This window comes from Desmodus rotundus, chromosome 12, assembly GCF_022682495.2.
Source record: "Desmodus rotundus isolate HL8 chromosome 12, HLdesRot8A.1, whole genome shotgun sequence".
In the NCBI taxonomy this organism is placed as follows: domain Eukaryota; kingdom Metazoa; phylum Chordata; class Mammalia; order Chiroptera; family Phyllostomidae; genus Desmodus; species Desmodus rotundus.
This window is the reverse complement of record NC_071398.1, coordinates 20,691,972-20,717,291: the sequence shown is the minus strand read 5'-3', so window position 1 is coordinate 20,717,291 and position 25,320 is coordinate 20,691,972. Positions and strand designations below refer to the sequence as shown.

The following is a 25,320-nucleotide window of genomic DNA, read 5'->3' as shown; positions in this document are numbered from 1 at the left end:
GCTTCTTTGTTCTGTGTTCACAAGTAGGTTCTAACATAGTGACTGTGTTTCACATCATTTTTATTCTTTTTCTTTAGAATATTTACAACTTGGCTTGCTTTAATTTTGTGTATATATTCCATGTAGTCATTTCTTCCTCAAAGCTTGGAGTTAAATGCCTTTTTTTTTAATGGGGTTTGCCAGTGCCAAGCATTAGCTCACTGTCTGGGGAGACGAATCTTCTGTGGAGAAAATGACCCAGTCTGGCTGCCAGCACTCCAGTTAGAAGCGAAGCAAACCCCGTCTGATTTGGTTGTGTCTGTGGCTAGTGGAAGGCTGCCTTCACCTGGACCTCAGCAACATTTTTTGGCTTTAAGAAAATGTTCTGAGCAAGCTTTACTCAAAGTTTTCCAGTTTGTAGAACCCGGTTTCCAGTTTCTCAGTTCCCTTGCTGGCTATTATGTTTTCAGCCACCACTGTCCCGTTGTGATGTCTGGGGGAGTCAGAGCCGTTAAAAGGAGTCCCACTGCAGCAGGAAGGTTATCGACACCAGGAAACAGCTTCCAAGTAGAAAGATGTCTGCACATGTGCTCACTTTCAAGGGCTCAAACGATCCTTGCATAGAAACAAAGGCAGTTATCCCGAAGGAGTGGTTGGATACAGGAAGAGGCAAGGAGGCAGATGTTCTGGAGAAAACAACTTTATTGTCCAGAAAGAATTCTTTTTCTACCACATATTGAGGAATCATAATTGGCCTTCATAACTTAGGTGAATTCCTTTAAACCTAAATGGGTCTATATTAGGACCAAGACTGACTTCCTGGAAGGCTTTTCAGATGGATCTAAAACAAAACTTAAGTAGTGCTTGTGGTACTTGTGGGAGGAAAATTCTGCAAAGAGACACTCAGGGCTGCAGGCAAAGTTGCATGAATTCAACTTTCTTTTTTTAAAGATTTTATTTATTTATTTTTAGACAGAGGGGAAGGGAGGGAGAAAGAGAGGGATAGAAACATCAACGTGTGGTTGCCTCTCACGTGCCGCCTACTGGGGACCTGGCCCACAACCCAGGCATGTGCCCTGACTGGGAATCAAACTAGCGGCCCTTTGGTTCACAGGCCGGTGCTCAATCCACTGTGCCACACCAGCCAGGGCCAATTTTAATTTCTTAATCGTGAGGCCACAAAACTGATCCAAGAGGGTAGAAACTAGCCCATATAGTCTGGATATTCAAGTAACCATATTCTAGTACCAGCTCTGCCCCACCACCTAAGTAGGTGTAGGGAAAGTAATCTCTGACTTCTAACCTGTCACCTGTTCTACAAAATAAAGTCCCAACTATTAGGATGCTCAATTTTTTTCCAACTGTGAAGTAAGATTTCTCATAAAAATTCTTAACGGGGTAGATAAGACAAGAAGAAATTTTCTCCAGGAAACTGAGCCCATTGATGCTTTGAGAGGCCTATGGCCTCAGTAATGTCTGCAGCAAGGAAGGGATGGAAATAATTCATAGTTTAGTAACCTGGCTTCTGTATTTGGGTGTGGATTTTTGGTCTGTCCTCCCAATGAGCCAGCAGGATTAGGAACCAGCTTTTAGAACTAAGCGTGTTTAGGACTGCTTTTCAGCCTCCAAATGCGGGGAAGTGTCTTGATGGGGAAAAGGCAAAGGCAGAAAGTCGCTCCAAGTGAGGAGCCAGGCTGCCAAATGGTAGTCTCAAACACATGTTCCCTGAACTTGGGCTGGGCTCCAGAAGGAGAAGAGCTCACAATGGAAACAGTGATGGCTGTTTGCTCAGGCAGCCCAGAGAATGAAAAGCACATTGAAACCCACAGTGTCTCCATGGGGAGAGGCACGGTGGGCCCCTTGGTGGTGAAACCATCCTGACAACAGCCCCTTCCCAGCATCTCCAGTTCAACAACGAAACCTTTATGTGCAACTCCTCAGGAAATCTCTGAGAAATTATACTGCTGGCACCCCAAGCTTTGCCCAACAATAGGTGCACACAATCTACTTCGCCCATTTTCAATGAACTAGATGCTGATAATTGGGAGAAAGAAGAGCTCTTCTTGATGTGTATTCCAGCAGCCACCCCAAGATTTCAACTTCCTTTTTTATTGCTGCTACTTGTAATGGTCCTGACCTCCAGTGAGTGCCTTTCCAGCTGGTATTTTCATGCTTCACTTTTGTCCTTCACTTATCCAGTGCCATTGTAAATGCCCTCTATCCTAGCACAGCAATGCCTACTGGGCTGAGAAATCAGCCGGCAGCTGGAGAAACAAGGTCTCGGGGCGATAGAGTGGCCGGCCACACAGTCCCAGGCGGCTGCAGACGACACTGCATTCACCGGCGCTGACACAGGCAGATCATGCAGCCCAGCCGTTTGCCTCTTTCATGAAAGATGAGGGCCAGCCTGGCTTCGTATTTTGTTTGCATATGATTTGGAGAAGTTCTGTTATAAAATAAAGGATGGCACATAAACTGTGGTGCAAAGATTGCAAATGCAAATATTTCTAGGAGTAGGAAACTTGAAGAATGGAGGCAAAATGAACTGAGAAACGTATTCCTTATTCAATGAGGAGCCATTATTTATTCCATCTGATACTGTCAGATCTTCCAAATTTTTTCAGGACAAATAAGAAAATTGGATTTTGATGTACATGTCTAGGGGCCACATACAGATTGGCCTTCAATTCATAACTGCTAGTCTAGCAGAACAAGGGTGACTTTTGGTGGAATGTGGTGCCATGTATCAGGAAAGGGGAGAGAGGAAGAGGAGCTGGTCTTGAGGGCTTAGGAGATGCAGGCAGGGGACAAATCGATATTTCAGAGTTTGGGATTTCTGTGATACCATGGGATAAGGACCTAGAGTGGGCATTTGGAGGTACTCGGTTTGGGGCTCAGGAGACAGCGGTGGGCTGGAAACAGAGATTTTGGATTGTCTATTTATAGGAAGTCCTTGAAGACATGGACTAGAGTAAAATAATACAGAGAAAATGTATATAGAATGAAAAGAAAAAGTGGCTCTGGACTGAACCCTAGGGAGTATAGAGACTTCAGGAGCAGGTAGAGAAGCAAAGAGTGTGATCAGGAGAGAGTCCTAAGGCAAATCAGGGAAAAGGTAGATGGGCGCTTTAAGGAGGGAGTAATCTAAAGTGTAGAGTACATTAAAAGAGAGAGAAATAAGGAAGGTAAGACCTAAGAACCTTGTCATCCCTCTGCTCCCCTTTTTGGGGACAAGGTGATTGTTGACAACCTCAGCAAATGCAGGGTCGGGGAAGTGGAAGCTAGCCTCTCTTCGACTGAGGAGTTAAGGGAAGTGAGAAATGGAGGCACCGTGTGCTCTTCTTTGAGAAGGACCCGATCTCTATTATCACTGTGTAATGTGAAAGTAAAAAGTTATGAAATATTTCAAACACAAAATAGAAAAAATAACAGCCACCACCAACAACAGTAAACATTTTCCTATATTTACTTCAGGTTGTTACTTCTGGAGAAATAAAACATACTAGTTGTATTTGAAATCCCATATTTAGGAGAACCAAGATGGCGGCGTAGGTAGACACACTGCGCCTCCTCGCACAACCAGAACTGACAGAGAATCGAACAGCAAGGGGGACCAACACCAAGAAAATAGAAAATAACCATTCATCCAGACTGGTAGGAGGGGCGGAGACGGGCACCGGGGTGGAGAGGACTCGCGTGGCTGTGGCAGGACTGAGACTGGCGGAGTGTGGGACAAATGGCGCAGGCAGTCCGAGCACTAGCAGACCCTGCGGCCCCACATCTGCGCAGATAAACCCAGAGGGCCGGACTCAGAGTGGCGGAGAGTGGGGCAGGCAGAGTGGCGGATAGCACCTTGCGGCTCCACATTCGCCCACAGATAAACCGGACGAACGGCGGGCAGAGAAGCAGACCGTGCAACCCAGGGCTCCAGCTCCGGGAAATAAAGCCTCAAACCTCTGATTGAAAGTGCCCCTGGGGGTTGGGGCAGCAGCAGGAGAGACTCCCAGCCTCACAGGAGAGGTTGTTGGAGAGACCCACAGGGGCCTAGAGTGTGCACAGGCCCACTTACTCGGGAACCAGCACCAGAGTGGCCCAGTTTGATTGTGGGTAGCGGAGTGAAGGATTGAAATCCGGAGGAGAGTGAGGCTGGCGCCATTGCTCCCACTCGGCCCCTCCCCCTCGTACAGCGTCACAGCTCAGCAACCAGCGTTACCCCGCCCTGGAGAACACCTAAGGCTCCGCCCCTTAAAGTAACAGACGCTCCAAGACAAAAAAAAAAAAAAAAATGGCCCAAATGACAGAACACTTCAAAGCTCCAGAAAAAATACAACTAAGCGAGGAAGAGATAGCCAACCTATCTGATGCACAGTTCAAAGCACTGGTTATCAATATGCTCACAGACTTGGTTGAATCTATTCGAAAAACAGATGAAAAAATGAAGCCTATGCTAAGAGAAACAAAGGAAAATGTACAGGGAACCAATAGTGATGAGAAGGAAACTGGGACTCAAATCAATGGTATGGACCAGAAGGAAGAAACAAACATCCAACCAGAAAAGAATGAAGAAACAAGAACTTGGAAAAATGAGGAGAGGCTTAGGAACCTCCCAGACATCTTGAAACGTTCCAACATTCGAATTATAGGGGTGCCAGAAGGAGAAGAGGAAGAACAAAAAATTGAAAACTTATTTGAACAAATAATGAAGGAGAACTTCCCTAATGTGGCAAAGGAAATAGACTTCCGGGAAGTCCAGGAAGTTCAGAGAGTCCCAAAGAAGCTGGACTCAAGGAGGAACACACTAAGGCACATCATAATTACATTACCCAAGATTAAACGCAAGGATCTACATCCAAGATTACTGTATCTAGCAAAGCTATCACTTAGAATGGAAGGGAAGATAAAGTGCTTCTCAGATAAGGTCAAGTTAAAGAAGCTCATCATCACCAAGCCCTTATTATATGAAATGTTAAAGGGAGTTACCTAAGAAAAAGAAGATCAAAAATAGGAACAGTAAAAATGACAGCAAACTCACAGTTATTAACGGCCACACATAAAACAAAAACGAGAGCAAACTAGGCAAACAACTAGAACATGAGGGTTGTCATTAAGGGAGTGGGAGGGGGAGAGAGGGGGAAAGGTACAGAGAATAAGTAGCATAGGTGATAGGTGGAAAATAGACAGGGGGAGGGTAAAAATAGTGTAGGAAATGTAGAAACCAAAGAACTTATAAGTATGACCTATGGACATGAACTATAGGGGGGGAATGTGGGAGGGAGGGGGGTGGGCAGGATGGAGTGGAGTGGGGGGGAAATGGGACAACTGTAATAGCATAATCAATAAATATATTTAAAAAAAAAAAAAAAAAAGAAATCCCATATTTACCCCTCCCTGATACTATTCCCCTCCCTCCATGAGGTGACCATCATCCTGAATTGCATGGCTTATACTTTTATTACATAAGTTTGTTTCTGTAAGCAATACATATCATTGCTTTTGCATGGTTTTAAACTTTATAGGAATGATATTCTGAGTATATTTCTGCGTCTCGCTTTTTTCTTTGATCAGCACCATTTTGGAGATTTATTTATGTTGATATATGTAGTACTAGGGCATTCCTTTTAACTGCTGTATAGTATTCCTTTGTGTGAATAGGCCATATATTTAGTCTCCATCGTCCTGTTAATGGACATTTAGTTGGCTTCCAATTTTTTGCTCATACAAACCAGGATGCAGTGATCATTCTTGTACATGTTTTGTACATGGGTAGGGATATTTCTAGGTGTACACCTAGGCAAGGAATTTCCTAGGACATGGGTTATCTGGATCTCAACTTTACTGGATATAGTCAGACTGCTTTCCAGAGTGATGGTACTAGTTTACACTCACAGCAGCGGTTTATGAGTGGTCCAGGTGCTTCACATATTCCCTAACGTTTCATAGGTTGGAACTTCTAATTCGACCAATTTGATGAATATGAAATGATATCCCATAGTTTACTTTCCTTTGCATTTTCACAGGGCCACCAACAATATAGTGTAAGTTTGTATCTTTTAATGTAGAGTTTGTACAATGCACAACCTTAGGGGGCACTGTTCACATTGTAGTGTTTGTGAAAGACACACACTCGAGTCCATGCAATGTACAATATATTCAGTGGCCTTGACTGAAGTTAAGGATTTTATGTTATCTTTAATTGGAAGAGTTTTTAAAAATTTATTTTGGATATTAATTCTTTTTTTGGTTGATATCTGTTACATTCTCACTCAATCTATAGCTTCCATTAATTTTGGTTTTAGTACCTTTTTTTATATACAAAAGATTTTTTACTCTAAGATTTTTAACTTTAATGTACTTACATTTATCAATCTTTTCCTTAATCTTTGTATTTTTGTATCTTGTCTAAGAACTATCCCCCTAACCCAAAGTCACAAGATACTCTAATTTTTTCTAGATTTTTAAAAGATTTTGACAGTAGGTTTATTAAAGTTGGGGACAGTGAAATAAGGAAGGGCCTAGGATAGAAGAAGCAACAAGGAGAGAGCCTAGGTGGGCTGCCTTGGCTCCCTAGAAATGTTACGGGAAAGAAGGGAGCCCAGGCGGGGCTGCTGTCAGCTCACTGAGAGTCAGAGGAAAGGGGCCTTGGCGGCAGGTTCAGAGGATTGGCCCAGGGACCGGCTGTTGATGCCCATTGCGCCCCCATGGTTGCAAGTCTCATAGGGTTCCTTAGAATTTAGGAGAAAGAAAATTCACTCGAAAAAGAGATTTGACTGGGCATGCCCCAAGGAGGCCATGCCTTTCTAGATTTTTTAAGTTTTTATCTTCTACATTTAGATCTTTAATTCATCTTGAATTTATTTTAGGCATGATATAATATAGGAATCTATTTTTTCATATATATAACCAATTATAGAATCATGGATTAACTAGTTCATCATTTCCCCTTTGATTTTCACACCATCACTGTTATATTTTAAGCATGAGTCTGTTTCTGGGTTTCTGTTGTGTTCCCTGGTTTATTTATCTCTATGCTATATGGCAGCGGTCCCCAACCTTTTTGGCACCAGGGACAGGTTTTGTGGAAGACAGTTTTCCATGGAGGGTGGTTTGGGATGATTCAAGTACATTGCATTTATTGTGCACTTTATTTCTATTACTATTACATTGTAATGTATAATGAAATAATTATACAACTCACCACAATGCAGAATCAGTAGGAACCCTGAGCTTGTGTACCTGCAACTAATGGCCCCATCTCTGCAACTAATGGGGGTGATGGGAGACGGTGACACCCGAAGTGTGTTGCTTATGTCCAGTCTACTCCATATTCTCGTCTTGGTTGCTGTCACTGCAGAAAACCTGCTTCACAAAGGCAGGATGATGGGAGTGGAAGCAGGCATTGCAGTGCTTTTGTGGCAACCTCAGGATATCCCGCCTTGACTTTAGTCCAGGACGTGTGGAGATTGGCAGTTGTCTCAGACATACTTTTAAAGGCACCGTCATTTGCGATCTCCAGCAGTTGATCCTCTTCTAGTACAGAGAGAGTCGATTCACCTGGCCTGTTCACATGTGGGTCTCGGATCCATTCCTTCCCAGTTTGGGGGTCTTTTGTGGTTGGGAAGCAATGCTCAAACTCTTCTGAAAGCTGAGACAGGTGATCCCGCACCAGCTGGGAGAAAGAAGGCCCTGGCTCAGCCTCTTTCAAAATTTCTGCCAATGTTTGAAACATGTCAAAAATCCCAATGTTTATTCATCACCCCCATAATTCCAGTTTGGCTTTGAAGATAGCCACTTTATCCGCCGACTTGAACACAGCTGTCACTCTCTCCTGAAGTCACAGATTGAGTTTGTTGAGCAGGTTGAGTATGTCACACACGTAAGCAAGTTTTACGACCCATTCTGTGTCACTGAAGTGTGCTGCCAGTAGTGGCTGTTCTTCTAGAAGAAATCTCTGGAGCAGCTCTTGTAACCCAAAAACTCTGGCCAGTGATCTCCCTTTAGAAAGCCATCTCACTTCTGTGTATAAGAGAAGACATGTGTGTTCTGCGTCCACCTCTTCACAGAGCTGTGTGAACAGACTTGAGTTAAGGGCATGTGCTTTAATAGGGTTGATAGTTTTAATCACATCCTGCAAAACGTTGTTAAGTTCAAGTGACATTTTTCGGCTAGCCAGCATTTCTCTATCAATGACACAGTGCAAAGACTAACATTCAGAAGTGACCTCTTTGACCCAAGTAGTGAAACCAGAAAGACATCCAGTCATGGCAGCCGCTCCGTCTGCATGTACCAACACAAAATGACCAATTTAGCTGTCCTGATATGTCTTCTTTCAAAGACTTGAATAGTTCTGCAGCTGTGGTGTTGGTTGGCAATAAAAGGGCACAACACAAATCAGAAAATATATCGCACAAAAACAAGCATTGTTGCCTTGTTGTCGACATCAGTAGACTCGTCAACCTGGATTATGTGCCGTGGTGACTTGTTAATCCTCTCTAACAATTGTGCCTCAATAATCTCTGCTATTTCGCCAACTAGTCTAGTTATGGTGCTAGCTGAAAGAGGAGCACGTGCCACCTTTTGAACTACAGCCTCTCCAAAAAGTTCACGACAAATGTCCTTAGCAGCAGGCAGGACCAACTCTTCACCAATAGTAAAAGCCTTCTTAGCTTTACAATGCAGTCAGCCAAGAACGATGCTCTCAGTGCAGACGCATTTGATGAAGTGGCGCCCTTCAATGATTGCTTCTGTTCTTTGTGTTCATGTTTTTCTCTTTTGAAAAACTTTTGGAAAAGACTTGTCTTTTAATGCAGATCTCCATGTGGTGAAGCAGTTTTGAAGGTTTCATGGCTTCATTGGATAGCCAGTGGCCACATATTATCCCAAGTGGGCATGGAGAATGGGAGTCACCTGTTGCAATGAACCCATAATTTAAGTAGGACTCGGTATTTTCTTTTAAATGCAGCTTTCTTTTTGTTGACAGTCTTAGAGTCTTCTGCTGTCTCATCATTGGGTCCTTCCCCCATTTCAAAGAAGCTCTCTGGTGAGGTTTGTTTTTTACTCATTTTGGCTAGGGCTAGCTTGTGGGCTTACCAAAACTGTAACTGGCACAAGTGTGCAGTGCGGAAAAGAGGTGCGGATAGAAGTGGTAAATAAAATAATGGGTGGGCCACACACGTACTAAAATAAGTGTCGGATTCTGACTTCAAACCTGCCACCAGATGCAGCTGTACAATTGAAGTACATCAGCACACTTGCCACTGTAAAGCCTGCCACCAGATGCAGCTTGTCACTTACTACTCACCGGTAGGGTTTTGATACGAATTTGCAAGCAATTGACTTACTATGGTCTCTGTGCAGTCAAACCCCTCCACTAATGATAATCTGTATTTGCAGCTGCTCCCCAGTGTCAGCATCACGGCCTCAGCTCCACCTCAGATCATCAAGCATTAGATTCTCGTAAGGAGCATAAAACCTAGAACCCTCGCATTACGGTTCACAGTAGGGTTCATGCTCCTTTGAGAATCTGATGCTGCCGCTGATCTGACAGGAGGCAGAGCTCAGGCAGTAATGCAAGCGATGAGGAGCAGCTGTAAATACAGATGAAGCTTTGCTTGCTCACCCGCTGCTCACCTCCTGCTGTGCGGCCCGGTTCCTAACAGGCACAGATTGGTCCTGGTCTGGGGCTGAGGGTTGGGGGCCCCTGTTATATGGCACAGTCTTAATTACTGCAGATTATTATCAGATTCTTGCATTTAAACTCAGATTAATCCTGGGGCAGTACGTATCTTTACAATATTGGTTGTTCTCATCCTTAAAGATGGTATATTAGGATCTCTCCCCTTTTATTTAGGTCTTTTATGTCCTTCAGCAATGTTATTTTCTTCATGAAGGTCTTACATATATTAAATTTACTCCTATATGCTTATAGAATTTTCTATTAAGAATGAGATCTTTATTCTTACCGTACTCCCCGATTGATTACAACTGGTACGTAGAAATACCATCAATACTTGTAACTGATCTGGTATCCAGCATCGATGCTGAACTTTGTTCTGATTTTTATAGATTCTCTTGGATTTTTCTGTGTAAACTATCATTGTCTGCTTATAAGTACATTTATTCTTCCTTTTTGATTTTTATGCTTCTCATTTACTTTTCCTCTTTTGTTGTATTGGTTTTATGCCAGAACAGTGTTCAGTAAAAAGTGACAGACTTTAACAGCTTTATTGCAATATAATTTACATACCATAAAGTTCACCCTTCAGACTTCCTTCTTTAGTTCCTATTTTTAATGGGAATGCGTCTTAAATTTTATCAAGTAAGTAACCAATCGTCACAGTACCATTTACATTTGTTGACCGGTTCATCATCTCCCTAGTGATCTTTCGTGCCCCCTCTGACATGTTTTATACACAGATCTATTTCTGGGGTTTGTTCCATTAGTGGACTTGCTATCCCAATGTCGGTACCACACTGCCTATTTGCCAGAGCTTTATATGATATTTGCACTTGCTGTAGACTTTTTATGAATTGCCTTTGTCAAGTTAAAGAAGTTCCCTTCTCTTAATTTGCTAAGAGGAATTGGAGTGGGTTCTGAGTTATTTCACATGCTTTTTCTTCATCTATACCATATATTCTCCTTTAATTGTTAACTTGGTATATTCTATTAATAGACATGTGAACTATGTAACCCATTCTTGGGCTAAGTTCTACCTGGGGATGATTGAGTATACTGCTGAATTTTATTTACTAATATAGTTTTTTAAATCGTTCACTCAGATGTTTCATTTTAAGGCAAGATTGACAAATCCATTTTTATTGATATTACAAGTAAGTCTTTCTTCAATAGTTTTAATAGGTAATAGTTATTCTTTCCTCTGTTCCAATACTCCTCTCTATTATAGCACTTACAACACTGCTCTGTAATTATTCATGTGTTGATTTACCACCAGAACATAAGCTCCTAGAGGATGGGGTAATGCTTTATTCATATTTGTACCCCAGTGTCTGGCATAGGGTGGGGCACACTGTAAAGAAAGAAAAACAAACATCATGAAATAATAAGAACTTGCTAATATTGTCTTCCCTCTTAATCTCAAGTTTGGTGTCTCCGTTCTGCCATTGGTAGCAGTATGGCTGTGGGAATCACACTGCCTACACATCAATGTGTGATTGACTCTCGTGCACCCCCTACTGGGGACCCAGCCCACAACCCAGGCATGTGTCCTGACTGGGAATTGAACCAGTAACCCTTTGGTTCACAGGCCGGCACTCAATCCTGAGCCACACCAGCCAGGGCATAAATTACTTTTAAAAGAAAGAAAAACAGTTGGCTTCAATGACACTTGCCTTTTGATTTTCTTCTTCCCTCTATTTCTTCTCAGTGTCATTTGTGGTTTGTGGTTGTGAAACAAACAAGTCAAAGGCCTTTGTTAAGCTTCACGTCTGTATAACCCTGTTCTGTTCACATGCTTAAGAAGGGTGTCACCATTCCACCCAATCAGCCCCTCCCCCAAGCAGGGGGCTGTTTAGTACAAGTCAAGCAAGGCCAGAATCTGCCCAGGGACTTTTAACATTGTTCTCAGAAGAAATGCTCTTCCTTCTACTGGAGTTGCTAAGCTGGTGAGGCCATCTTTGCTATAATGTGGGGGGAATCTGCCTGAGAATGAAGTCAACATAGAGGAAAACAAAACGAAGAGATGAAGAGTTTTGATGTTATCACTGGATCTCTGGTTCAAGCTATGCCTGAAGCCAGTAAACCACCCTTATTTGAGAATTGAAATATAAATTTCCTTTTTAGAGCTTAAGCCAGTTTGAGTTGGGTATTATGTTACTGCCAACAAGATTGCTTGAAACACAGAACTTGTTCCTTCCCCTTTACCTTGCTCACTCGGAGGTCAGTTTCTGTTCCTAGTTTGAAAGCACCAGTAGAGAGGACCACGGAGTTTATTGGGTCAGGTTCGGGAAAGACCAACAAGATCTTATGACAAGAATATTTCTTCTGATCCCAACTGGGAAGCTGACATCAGTAGAGAGCTTTGATAGGTTGCTTATATAATTTGGTAAAGATGAAGCTAAAGATCTTTGTTTTTCTTCCCCAGTAGAAATCTGACAGTCATTTTCACTACATGTTCTTAGACTGATGGGTGATCCCTGGTTTCTTTATTCTAATAATTTATGTAGCCTCCAATACAGTCTGAGGAAGATCTAGAAAGTAAGCATTTCCTCTTAGAATATTATGAAACTCATGGGCCTGGAAAAATTTAAATCTTGATTTTTAGGAAGAAGGGACGGAAGAGCAGCCCCTTAGACGAGTACAGGCACATGCGAAGGCCGTATGTGTACAGTTATCATCCCAACACTGTATGTAAAGGACTGCAAACAACCCAAGTGCCATTTATAGGAAACTTGTTAAGTAATAATCATATACCCACACAGCACAATACAATTTGCTGTAAAAATGAATGAAAGGCTATGGACTGATATGGAAGACCACCAGGATATATTGTTAAATTGAAAAAAGCAATATACATAAGTATATGTGTTTTCTTTTGTATAAGAAAAATAAAATAAGGATATATATTTGTATTTAATTGTACTTCCAAGAACAAATACTAACAAGAAACGAGAAGGCAGTAAAAGCAGTTTCCCGTAGGTGAGGGTGAGGGTAGTCAGGAGACAGTGGTGGGAGCTCTCAGTGTGCACCTTGTTATAGAGGTCTGGTATGAACCATGTGACCATATTAACTACTTAAAAAAAAGTCCCTCTTCACGACACAGGCCACTGCTCCTTCTTCGCGGCTGTGCTGTCATGTCCCCACAAACCTTCCTCCTGGCCCGGCAGACGTAGGAGCTACTTCTCCGACACATCTAAAAGTTGGTGAATAAAGGACATAGTCACACCGCAATGCCTTTATAAGAGGAAGTTTTATTGTTAATTATTTACCTTAATAGTTTCAGAAAGAGGAACAGATTAGCTCAGTCCAACCAACTGGCAGTTGGCAAAATCTAGTGAAGCAAGTGTTCTGATTGCTAAGGATTTAATTTGGATGCTTTTAATACTTAGCCATCTAACACTTCAAACATAATCCAGAATAAATGCATCATTTTCTTCCCTTTCACTTTAATGCCCCACCTATCTCACTTCAATATGGAAATGCCTTCATTAAATATGATTCCCAGAGGAACAAGACCTCTGGAGATTATAGCTGTGAGGACAGCGCACAAAAAGAAAAACTCAAAATAAAACTCTGTATGATAATTTACTAGTCTAAGGAAACAAAAACCTCCCAATATATTAAGAAATCAATCCAGTTACAAATGCACTGATAGGTCTAAGGTGAAGAGGATCTGGAAGAGGAACTGAAACGGCCGCCTATTTACAAGATACACAAGCAGGAACGGTACACCTAGCCCGGCACTGGCTCTCAGAAGCCAAACGTGTTCTCTCCACTGTAGGCCACGTACAAGAATCCATCTTCATCTTTTTCCTTCTCGTAAAGTTGTCCCATAGTTAGGCTTGAAAAAGAAAAACAAAAAACAACGCTGAACATGTATATATAGGCGCTCTCCACCATTTTCAGCATCCATTAGTTACTGAACTTAGTAAACTGGTATCGAACCACTGCAACACTATTTTGTTGCACTAATTTTATAAATTTTTACAGTACATGTTATTTTTCAAAGACAAATCAAGGATTAATTTCTCAAGGTTCTTGCCAGTCCCTTAGCAGCATTTGATGGAGGATCTTTTATATACGTTTGTAATAGATGAAAAATAAACCTGATTGCAAATCTTTTTTTTTTTTTTTTTTTAATGTTTAAGCCATGTACCAAGTTTTTGGTCCAAATCATGTAAAATTAAGTTAAACTTAAATTGCATTCTATTAACCAACGAGTGTATTTCTGTAAGCATAGTTATGTTGCAATGAAGTTTTTAAAAAGAAAAAAACAACACTGAGAAGTGGGTCTGGTTGCTGAGTCTAGGTGTTGGCAGAAAGATGACTTAGGGATAAGAAACCTGACGACCCTCTCCCACACCTTTGGTGGTAGGTGGTAAAAAGAAATTCGGATCCCAGTAGTACCACATTCCTGTTGTAAAGAAGGTAAATGGAGCCACAAAAGATTAAGGTAAATTAAGCCTCTGGGAATCATAAGACTAAAATCAAATGTCCATTCTCCTGACCCAGGGCAATGCCATTGGCAAGTACCCTCACACAAAGTTAATCCCTCAGAGGCCAACTCCATCTAGCTCCTGGAGTGGCCTTGGCTGGTTAGTACATTTAGAATGCTTTCTGAATGCTGAGGGCAAGCGGAAAAAAACTAAGCAAAATTAAGAGCCTAGGAGGCCCATCCCTGTATGGGTGAAGAACCAAGGAAAGGAAGAGTACGGGGAGCTTTCTTCTGCCTCGGGCTGGTTTACTGACTATTTCTAATTTGTACCCGACATGCACGTACAAGTGGGTTCATTCTGTGGAAGCTCCCCCACCAAAACTCCTGAGTTCCAGAGACCTGTGTCAGCATCATCAAAGAGAAGTTATTTTCCTCACGTGTAATGCAGACATCTCTCAGATTATATCCGAGATCCAAAGGAGCCCTGGCCAACCTTCTTAAAAACCCTCCAGAAATAGACGCTGCTCAAACGAAACACATGGCTAGGAAAGCTGGCTCCAGGCTCAGGCCTCAACTGCAGTCTGAGGAGAACTACTCTAGTTCTCTGCCATGAAACTGAGCTGTACCAGCTGCAGAGTTAAGACTAGTACCACCTGGAACCCTGGAGGAGCTCTAGCCACTGACTGTACTATTAGAGATAAGAAGGAGTTGAAGACATGTGCAAACATCAGCATAACCATGAGTGGTGAGGTCAACCAGAACCAGCAGTAGAGCAGCGACAGTCTGAGAGCCAGCCATTGAGGTCACCAGCCTGGACAGATCACAAGAGATGCCAAATGCAGGACTCAGTGAAACAAGGGCCACTGGGGGTGCATAACCAGGGGCCCAGGGCCTCAGGCTAGTGAAGCAGTGACTGCCCCACTCTGCTGCTGCGCTCCTGGCAGGCTGGGTGGGACCTCCATCACAGGCTGCATTTGTAAAGGGGAGGTTTTCCTTTCTTGTTCTTCCCACCCGGTTTCAAGCTCAGCCCATTTGACTGTGTGGGTAGATAAGAATTATTAAGTAACGAAGTGGGGGTGGATGAGGAGGAATATGAAATGGCCTGTCACCAGCATCTTCTACAATGGAACAGTGCTCCTTGTGAGGATCTCTTAACCTGGAATTTGTAAAATAAGGACTCCCTGGAACAGCACTGTCTGCTAGAAATTTCTGCTATGATAGAAATGTCCCATATTTTTACTGTGCAATATAGTAGCCACTAACTACATTCAGCACCTGAAATGTGGCTCACTGAATTGGGACGTGCTGTAAGTATAAAACATACACAAGATTTCAAAGACTTAGTATGGAAAAAGGATGTAAAATACTTCAATTTTCATTACGTGCTGTAATGATGACATTCTGGACATACTGGATAAATAAAACATTAAAATTAATTTCACATGTTTTTCTTTCTTGATATGACTATTAGAAAATTTAAAATAACAAATGTAGCTCGCATGCCATTCCTATCGACAGCACTGCCCTGGAACACATGAAGACTTGGGAAGCAGTGGGTAAAGGGAGGAACCCTTGCTCATGAGAACACCGGGGGTCTCAACCTTAGCTGCACATCAGAAATAAAGGGGAGCTTTAAAAACATCTCCATGCGTAAGCCCCACGCCAGACCAATTAAATCTGAACCTCTGGAGATGCAGGACCCAGGCATCAGCATGTTTTAAAATGCCAAAGATAATTTCATGTGCATCCAGGTTGAGAACCAGTCCCTTTGCCAAAGGAGGAGAGAATTTTTCAAGAGTATATTTTTTCAAATATACTTTTTAAATTGCTTTTTTTAGAAAGACAGAAAGGGAAAGAAACACTGATTTGTTGTTCCATTTATTGATGCACTCATTGGTTGATTCTTCTTGTTTGTGCCCTGACCGGGGACTGACCTACAACCTCAGTGTAACGCTCTAACCAACCAGCGCTAGCCAGCCAGGGCTAGATGCCTGTCCTTTTTCTTTGTTTGTTTGTTTTTTTAAGATGCTTATCTTTAAGAGCCTTGTGATCAGGAAGCAGAGTGACATGACAGGAAGTGGAGGAAGGAGCCAGCAACTAGCAAAGGGCTTGAACAAGTAGCTGGGTCTGTCAAGATTTTCACCCTGGTGTTTGGGAATACCCCAAGGAACTCGGCTTTTCTTTGGGACTGCTCAGAATGAGGCTAGGAGGAACACAGCTACAGCTACGGCCACAGCTCCCTTTGCCCCATTCTGTCTAAGTGTCTAGGGTGACCTTGATGAGACCTGTCCCAACCATCTCCCCACTATTACCACAGGGGTTTAGACACAGAAGTAACAGATACTGTGTGTAATTCAAAGGTAGCCACCCCTTGGTGCCAATGTCAAGTTTGCTTCCATCTGCCTAAGTTCTGCAGGCTGGAAGACCTGCTGAATTAGAAATACTTGAGTAGCTTTACAAACACTAGTGTCCCACCCAGACTCTCTGGTCCGTCTGCAGTGAACAGTGACCACTGACACCAGTCTAAGGCAGGTTCTGAGTCTCTGAGGTGGGAGGTAGGGAAAATCAGGGGATTTTCTGTCTTTAGATTCCATTGTCTTTAAAGTAAAGCTTGGGTTTTTTAACTTGCTTAACCAGTGCCACAGCAGCTAGAGGCTGATCATAAAAATCCTAACTATAACAGCAAACACAAATGTGCCAAGCACTGTTCTAAGTGCATTACATACATTAACTCTTCATCCTCACAACAATCTTATGAGGCAAGTACTATCATAATCCACAGTTCATATATAAAAGTGAGGCTGAGAGGTCAAATCATTTACCCCAGGTCGCAAAGCCAGGAGACATTCTTACCACCACACTGTGCTGCCTCCAAGTGCATTCACAGCTAGATCTAAAGCCCCAGTGTCAGCATCCCTGTACCTTCTGCAGAGATCTTCTTTAGCACAGTGCTCTTCGCACAAACAAGCATTCGTAATCACCAGAAGGCCAAGGTGGGGCCCATGACACTTCTAACAAGTCCCAGGTAAGTCCACTGCCGCCAGCCTCTGCATCACACACTGAGTACCCAGCTCTAGCACTCTCTCCTTCAGATCCTGTAATTTGACAACGAGAGGGCTGTGCCTAATGACTGTAAGAGTCCTCTCACTGTTCTCCTTTTCTGTCGCGCAGCTTTGTGTGGAAACTTTAGTTGGCAGTAGCACTGTGTCCTTATACTCAGGGTACCCCTTGGGCAGAACTTGAAGACTGACAATACTCAGTGCTAGGAGCCGAACACCCATTCAGCAGCCCGTGACTGAACGCCTGATTTCGAAGCTTCCCCGGGTACCGTGAAAGAAGGCTGGCACATCTGTACAGTATGATTTGAAAACAGCGCTGTAGTACCAGGACACAGACATTACAGAGCCAGAGTAACTTGGCCTGGAGCCAAAAAGAGCTGGGCCACAAATAGTTTTTTTAAAAAGGTTTTTAAGTCCCATTAAAGGGATAGTCGGCAGGCAGTCTATTGCAGAAGGCTGCTGTGTCAGTATGACAAGTTCCATAGCCTCCAAGATGACCTTCCCTCTCAGAATTCGCAGAGGCCGAGCCACACAGCAGTGAGCAGCCCGCTGCTGGAACGCCTGAGGATTCTGAAGCACAGAGGCAGCTCTGACGTGTGTGCCTGGCTAAGCTGCACAGGCTCGCTGGGTAACCCGACAACTCGCAAACAGCACTTCAACTCCAAGGCTTCCTGCCTAAGTTACCGGTTGCAGAGGACACGCAGAGGTGGCCTCCAGTCTAATACTAATGCATACCACGGGGGCATCAAGTACTACATGCACTCATCCTAGAAGGATGCTGCTGTGGACGAGAGGTACTCCCACCTTCCAAGCTCTGAGTCTGACGGGGAAGGAAATGGGAAAAGCCAATGGCAGATTCAGGCCATAGAGCCAATCTGAGGTGTGGTGGGACCCTGAAGTACTGAATGGAATGAACCTAGATTGCCCCTTAAAACCTTGTCTCCCACCACTCCATTCAGGGTCACAGATCCAAACAAACTAACCAAAAGCCTTTTGGAGAATCCATATCCAGGAACGGCCATGCTGCTCAGGCAAACATTAATTTTAAGCTACTCAACAGCCTATGAACTGGGAGACTGACCTACAACTGTGTGGATGCCCATTCCCCACAGAACCTTCTCTTGTCCAGCAACCAAGGTCAGGTCATGGAAGCTGTGGGATCCTGCCTTACTCATGAATTAGCTGGACTGATAGGCACACCTGGCTACCCATCTGCTCTGAAGCACACGTGCTTCCATTGGACCTACACTTATCTCTTTTCCAGCAGGAGGAAGGTAGGTGGGGTGAGGTGGGAGGACAATGGACCCTGCTGTGGATCCTGGAAAGATAATGCCTCAAAGGGAAAGTCAGTATGATTCTGACGGCACCCAAGATTCTAAAAAATAAAAATTAATCACTGCTTGTTCCTTTTATCAGATTTTTCTCTGATATAAGTAAACCTTATTTATTGGCTAAAATAAACCCTATTATTGAAGAGGTATTTACCCAGAAATGATCAAAGTGCTTGATTTAAGCACATTTTTAAATGAAGTTTGAATGGACTATAACACATCACAACTTCGTTTTACTTAGTACCTCTTTAAGAACCAGAAGCAACTAAACACCATAATATTAAACAGCACAGGTTTACCAATGTAACATTCTCAAATCATCACATCCTAGAGACATTTTATTCAATAATACACTCCTGTTTCTATTAAAACCAGGTTAACGAGACTCTTGTCTGTGTTCTAAATCTAAACAAGACCAAAAAGTAGGCACCACTGCCAGGCCTGGGTTCCCCTCCAATGCTGGGACTGGGAAACTTAAACACTGATGTGCTTTCTCAAGTTCTGTCTGCACCAACCCACAGTTTTCTTTTCATTTTTGGCCTGATTCTGGATGCAGGAACCTAGGCAGAGAATTGAGGACTTTCCAATGCCAAATGAGAGAAGGTAGTTGAGATTCCCCCTTTTTAAAAAACAGAACTCAGAAAGAATTTAGGAAGTAAAACTCTGAGGGACTTGCTTCTATTTCTAGAATCGACATTTTAATACTAAACAATAATCACGGACATTGTACAGGGTGATCACCTGTCTTCAGGACACTCCCCCAGAGTTCCGCTCCAAGGCGGGTACAATGGAAGCCTCAGATCTAAGCGATCCTTGTGCAGACCTGTCTGTTACTGGATGGGGAAGGGCTCCTGTAGGGCTGGGTTCATCCTTTCTCAACCCATTTTCCCAGGCTCTTTGAAGGCAGCAAGCACTGGCTGAAGGTTAAGAGAGAGGAACTCTGGGCCTTTTCCCTAAGGAGTGGAAAGAGCTGAGAAAAAGGCCGCTAAACTGCCTTGGGGAAGGAAATGGAGACCCTGAGTCACACAGCAGCTTTAGGAAGGAGACCCTGTGGCAATTTTGTGCTATCAGGTGAGCAGTATTTGCATAAAGCCCCAAGATGTCGCAGGTCTCTTGTTTGTAAACAAATGTGTCTTTAAGAATAAAACCCCCAAACAAAACACTGCTGCTTTAAGTGTGGGGCAGGAGTTCTAAACTGGGGCTAAAGGTCCTGAGGGCATCGACAAAGGGGCCCTCATTAGTGGCTCTAAAATCCTGATTTCTGGTGTAAATCTGCTTTAGGGCACATTCTTACCCAGGATGGAGAGAAAATGGCCCTGAAGTAGCCTCTGCTGCCCTGAGAATCACTTTTCATTTCCGATTATATATATTTTTTAGTTTTATTTTTATTTTTAGAGAGGGGAAGGGAAGGAGAAAGAGACGGAGAGAAACAACAATGTGTGGTTGCCTCCTGTGCACCCCCTAATGGGGACCTGGCCCGTAACCCAGGCATGTGCCCTAGACTGTGATTGAACCTGCAACCCCTTGGTTCACAGGCCAGCGCTCAATCCACTGAGCCACACCAGGTAGGGCTCATTTCCAATTCTATTTATATCTCAGGGATAATGGGAGGAGGGGGCAGTTGCTAAAATTTGCAGCCATTTTAATGGCAAGATTAACACTGAGTCATTAGAGTAATCTTAATGGCCCTGAAACCTGCTTCATTTCCTTCCAGTATCAGAGGATCAGAATCCAAGGAAATAAACTCAGTGCCACAAGTCGTAGTCACATACTTCCTCCCACTAAAGAAGCCACCTCCAGGAAGGAGGAAACAAGGTCTTGCAGAAATTGCAGGTGATAGGAAGGAAAACGTAACCTTTTTAAGATCAAAAAAGAGCTTTCTACCTTTCATAGGAAAAGGACTAAAATATGGCCCAGGCCTGTTCTGGAGCTTTCAAGGATTTTCAAAAGGAACATTCTTTTGGCCACATTACACTATTTCCCAGGGCTTCTGAAAGCCTTAGCTTTTAGAAATACTACTTTGGCGGGGGACAATAAATGAAACTTAGTTTGAGTCACAAAGATGAGATGCAGCCAGGAACTCACACTCAAGGAAGAGGGGCCAGTATCTGGCAGAGGGCGTGTAAGTATTCAATCAGTAAGGGAAAGAAGGACCAGAGAACTAGACTGATTTTTTTCCTATTACCACAGTCAGACTCTGACAGCAAGAAAAGATGGCAGTAAGGGTGGCTTAAGTCTCTAGAGAGACCTCGGAGCCCTTGGCTGGACAGCAGCCATTCCAGTGTACTGAAGATCAGGTGCAGCTAGAGACTCGCACCGCTGCAGAGTTGGCTAAGTTTGGAGAGCAAGCGCTAGGGTGACTGACTAAAGCTCCACCTCGGCGAGGCACACCAGCTCCTGGTGGAGAATGGCAGGACCTGGTTAATGAGTCACTTGGAGAAAACCATTTCAGGCTGTAGTTCTACTAGTGGCTCAAGCCTAAGTTAAGCCCTCAACTGTTTTAAAGGGTTCTTGGGGGGGTCCAAGGCTGGATGATTTCATCATTTTTTTTAAGTCCACGTCTTGTTTGATTTTCTTAACCCTAAGTACACTCCCATATATTGTGGCCCTCATTTTCCTTCAGTTCCTGACGTTAGATAGCACAAAATCTAGATTTCCAGCCAGGAGCTGTAAGAATTTTCAGACCTGCAAAATGTTGAGTTCTGTAAGCAGCCAAGCAGATGGCCCACACCAGTAAACATCTCTCACCTGGACTGTGGGACTGTCTTGTCCACAAACAGGAAGATTGCCTTTTCAGAAGGAAGCTGGATCCTTTTCCTGATGATCCACATGAACTGAGCCACAGTGATGTCGGATGGAACCAGGTACTTCCGTTTGTCAATGTCAACAATCTGAGAGCCGGAGACTTTTTCCACAATCACCTGGGAAAGCAAAGAGGGGTCAGGACTGGATTTCCCATGTGAGGCTCTGGCCTGGCATTGTCAGGGAACTGAGGAAAATAGTGTGTGGGTAAGGAGGTGGGTGGGAGTTGCACAACATGAAGAAATATGCCCTTGACTTATTAAACCACACACTCTGGAGTTAAGAACCAATATAAATGTGTTATAGGGAAACAGTAAGTGCTATTCTGTGGTCAATTATTAACATTTCTCGTCCCTGATCTCTGCATGCGTAAGAGAAACACAGCCTTTAATACAAAGCTTTTCAATATTTTGTCTGGGCAGATGGGGCAATATCTGTGGGGGTTTCCTCTGCAGCCTTGTTATTCCAAGACCCCAGAATGGATCTGCACTACAGGGGAATTAGGATCCCTAGGAACACAGGAAATGAGAATGGATGGACTAATGGGAACCACTGGCACTCCCAGCCAGCCAGAAACCCAGCTCTTCATTTGGCCTGTTGCTTTTCTCTGAACCAGGTTTCAAATTTGTCCCTCCTGCCCCCCTCTCCACAGTCCACAGGAAGTGTTCGCAAGCAATGAGCTACACTAACAGGCCTGACATCCTTTAAAAATCAATAAAGATTACAGAAACCACCTCCCCATACCATGGAAGAAATATAGGATCATATTTAATATTGATTAAGAAAAAACCATAGGAGAAGGAGTTTTCAGCGGATTCTCAGCATTTTTTTTTCTTTTTCTTTTTGTCAGGAAAGGATGACAGGGTCAGGGTGAGAAAGGTGAGCTGAAAGTCAGGTCAAGATGGGGGCTCAAAGTTAAGGATGAGACTGTCCCGAGACTAAAGTACCACTTCCAAGACCAAAGTGATGGTCTGTCTCCACCACCGTTCCCCCAAGTGGCAGTGACCTGTTGCCCTGTCCTAGAATATCGTTTCTTACATAATTGCCGAGGGAGCCTAGAGGCTCAGGCAGCTCACTGGCCTAGATCTGGAGATTGAGCTCTCAAGCACCCTAAACAGCACCATCTCCAGCCCCTCACGCTCGGGCCCCGGTCAACCCCTAATCCAGTCTGGCCCGGCTGCTGCTGTACCGGGACTGGAACCTCAACTTGTCAACTGTTGAATGATCTGGGCCCTCTCTTGAGTACTAGAAGACAGAGGTGACAGTGAGGTGAAGGGGCGTGGAGTCCACTCACCGGAACCCGGTCCGGATATTTCGCTCGGATCTTCGCGGATTCCACACATCTGTGTTCTGTGGGAGAAACACACCGGGATGACAGTGGCGCCCGGCCGCCGACCGGTTCCCGGGCCCGCTTCCCTCCTCCCCCCCGCGACCTACGCACGCCCTGGGCCCTCATCCGAGAGTCCCGGCTGTCTCGGTCCTTGGTCTCCTGGCTCCCGGGAAGGCCTCCCGGAGGCCGCACGGGGTCCGTGGGGAGCCGGTCTGGAGACTGGAGCCTCGGAGACACTAGCCCAAAGAGCGGTATCCGCCCTGCCCGGCCCAGCCCAGAGCGGCCCAAGTGGGGGAGGGGACCACCCGCCGCGCCGGCCCCCATAGCCCGGCCAGTGGCCCGACGCTCACCCAGAGAGTGGTCCTCCTTAAACATCCACTTCATGGCGACGGCGTGAAAGGGACTCAGCCGGCTCTCGGAGCCGCGGACCTCAGAGCACCAACCACAACAACAACGACAGCGGCGGCGGCGGCAGCGACTACACAGCAGGCGGGACTTCCGGCTGCTGGCGCCTAGCAACCGGCAGGGGCGGGGCTTCCGGCGCCGCTCCCAGTGACGCGGTGCCCGCGGGGACAGGCCACACGCAAAGGGGTGGGACTGGAGAGGGAGACACCGGGTGTAAACAGTAGGCTCCACGGGCTTATGTGAGGAAATTGGCGACTGGGAAGAGGTATTCGGGAATTGAAACAGTAGTGTCTCGGTGGACGCTGGTACCGGGAAAGGGGGGTTTGAGGGTCTGGCTGATAGGATAGAGTTCTTACAGAGGACTGTGCTTGAAGGAAGTCTGACTAGGGCGTTAGTGACTAGAGGGGGATTTTGGAGTTGTGTACAACAGAAGACCGGTCTCTGGTGACTACTGCTGGCACGGGTTCTGTGAAGGGGCGTGTCCAACCTTTTGGCGTCTCTGCACCGCACTGAAAGGAGAAGAGTTGTCTTGGGCCACACAGTAAATACATTGTGACACATAATCATAAAAAAATCTCCTAATGTTTTAAGTAAATTTACGATTTTGTGTTGGGCCGCATTCACAGCCATCCCGGGCTACGTGTGGCCCCTGGGCCGCAGGTTGGACACCCCTGGTAGGACATTGACAGTTTAGAGAGTATTGTGTGGAGTAACAGGGTGGGGAGAGGTACTGATGACAATCCGGGGGTTCAGTGTTAAGTTCAGCCATGATAGGTTGCCTTGGATCCTTTATTCACGAACATGTGTTTGAGTAAACATTTAAGAAAAGCTACTAGAAATATGCATTTGAGAACTGTACCCTCACACTGATCACAAAGAGACCCCTTAATCTTAATAGGCAGAGGAGTTAGAGGTGACTCTCAGACTTGGAGAATTCCCCCGGTAGCTGGTCATGACGGGCTTCCTTGGCAGGCAGTGTGAGTGAGATTCAGCAATCCCAGCCCAAGCTCTGTGTGTATGTGTCATCCGCCTGAGATTTCAGGATCTCCAGTGATGTCATTCCTTTCTTCTTAGCAAAGTCATCCCGGCAGTCTGCTCTAGGTCATCACATGTTTATGAGCTGGTGAATATGTAACAAGAATATTCGCTTAATTGGACACATGATCCTTGCCACATGCCTGTGCTTCTGATGCACCTGAAAGGCCTGTGTGTTTGAACATTGTCAGTCATCGTTTCCCACAGTTGAAATTCCTGATGGATGCTGTGGAACCTAGTTTCATTCTGAAATTATTTTTAAATTGTGTTTCTGAGCAACCAAAGTGGTTTTTTGTTTGCTTGCTAGTTTTTAAAGAAGTGAAAAATCCTTTAAATTTCCTACCAAATATTGTCATTGCTGTATATAGGAACACTGTTCCAGGTGTTGGGAAAAACAGCTGTCATGGAATTTACATTCTAGTGAAACAAGACAAAAAATAAATGTCAGGGATAGGTGCTGCTTAGGAAAATAAAACAGTGTTGGTGGCTAGGCAGTGGGCTGTGATGGAATGCTGATTTGATGAAGTGGTTGGCACCTTCCAGGAGCAGGAAGGAGCCCCTTGCGGCTGGAGCTGAATAAACAAGGGGGAGTGTGTCAGGAGATGAGATTAAAAGATCTAGAACAAAACAGTCTTGATCTTTGAATTAATTTCATGTTAAGCAGAGGTGTGACGGGATATAACTTCCCCTTTTAAGTGACCCGGCTAGCTTCTGCGTAGAGGTGGACTACAGTGGGTTGAGGATGGAAGTGAGAGGGCGAGGTAAGAAGCCATCGTGAGGCCCTGGCTGGAGAGCTCAGTTGGTTAGAGTGTTTCCTAATATACCAAGGTTGTGGGTTCTGTCCTGGTCAGGGCACATATAAGAATCAACCAATGAATATATAAATAAGAAACAACAACATTGACGTTTCTCTCTCTGTCTCCCCCTTTCTCTCTCTCTAAAATCAATTTTTAAAAGGGTATTGTGATAATCTAGGTGAAAAATGGTGGCTTAAACCAAGAAAATGTCTGTGCAGGTGTGGAAAACAGTTGTACTCTAAATATATTTTGAAGGTAGTGCTGACAAAATTTGCTGATAGACGGGATATGAGGTGTGAGGGACAAGTCAAAGTCCAGATGTTTTGAAGAATGAAATTGCCATTTATTGAAATAGGATGGATCCAGCTTGAGGATCCAACTCGGATTAAGAGTTTTGTTTTGGCCCTGGCCAATGTGGCTCAGTTGGTTGGGTGTTGTCATGCAAACGGAAAGGTTGCTGGTTCGATTCCCAGT

The 25,320-nt window shown here is 44.3% G+C and overlaps 1 protein-coding gene across 1 annotated transcript; it reads right to left on the bottom strand.

Moving 5' to 3' along the window:
• Positions 1 to 12,883: 12,883 nt before the first annotated feature.
• On the bottom strand, positions 12,884 to 23,108 carry GABARAPL2 (GABA type A receptor associated protein like 2). The gene is made up of 4 exons (XM_024556060.2): positions 22,960 to 23,108; positions 22,574 to 22,629; positions 21,226 to 21,398; positions 12,884 to 13,493 (listed from the first exon to the last, which is right to left on the bottom strand). The coding sequence occupies exons 1-4, from the start codon at positions 22,991 to 22,993 to the stop codon at positions 13,403 to 13,405; spliced, it is 354 nt and encodes a 117-aa protein (XP_024411828.1). The 5' UTR covers positions 22,994 to 23,108; the 3' UTR covers positions 12,884 to 13,402.
• Between the last annotated feature and the right edge of the window lie 2,212 nt (positions 23,109 to 25,320).

Coding starts and splice junctions, on each gene's coding strand:
- GABARAPL2 (XM_024556060.2), bottom strand. CDS start 22,993: ATGAAGTGGATGTTTAAGGAGGACCACTCTCTGG. Junction 21,399..22,573: donor AATATCCGGACCGGGTTCCG/GTGAGTGGACTC, acceptor TTGCTTTCCCAG/GTGATTGTGGAAAAAGTCTC. Junction 13,494..21,225: donor AAGACAGTCCCACAGTCCAG/GTGAGAGATGTT, acceptor TTCTTTTTCAAG/CCTAACTATGGGACAACTTT.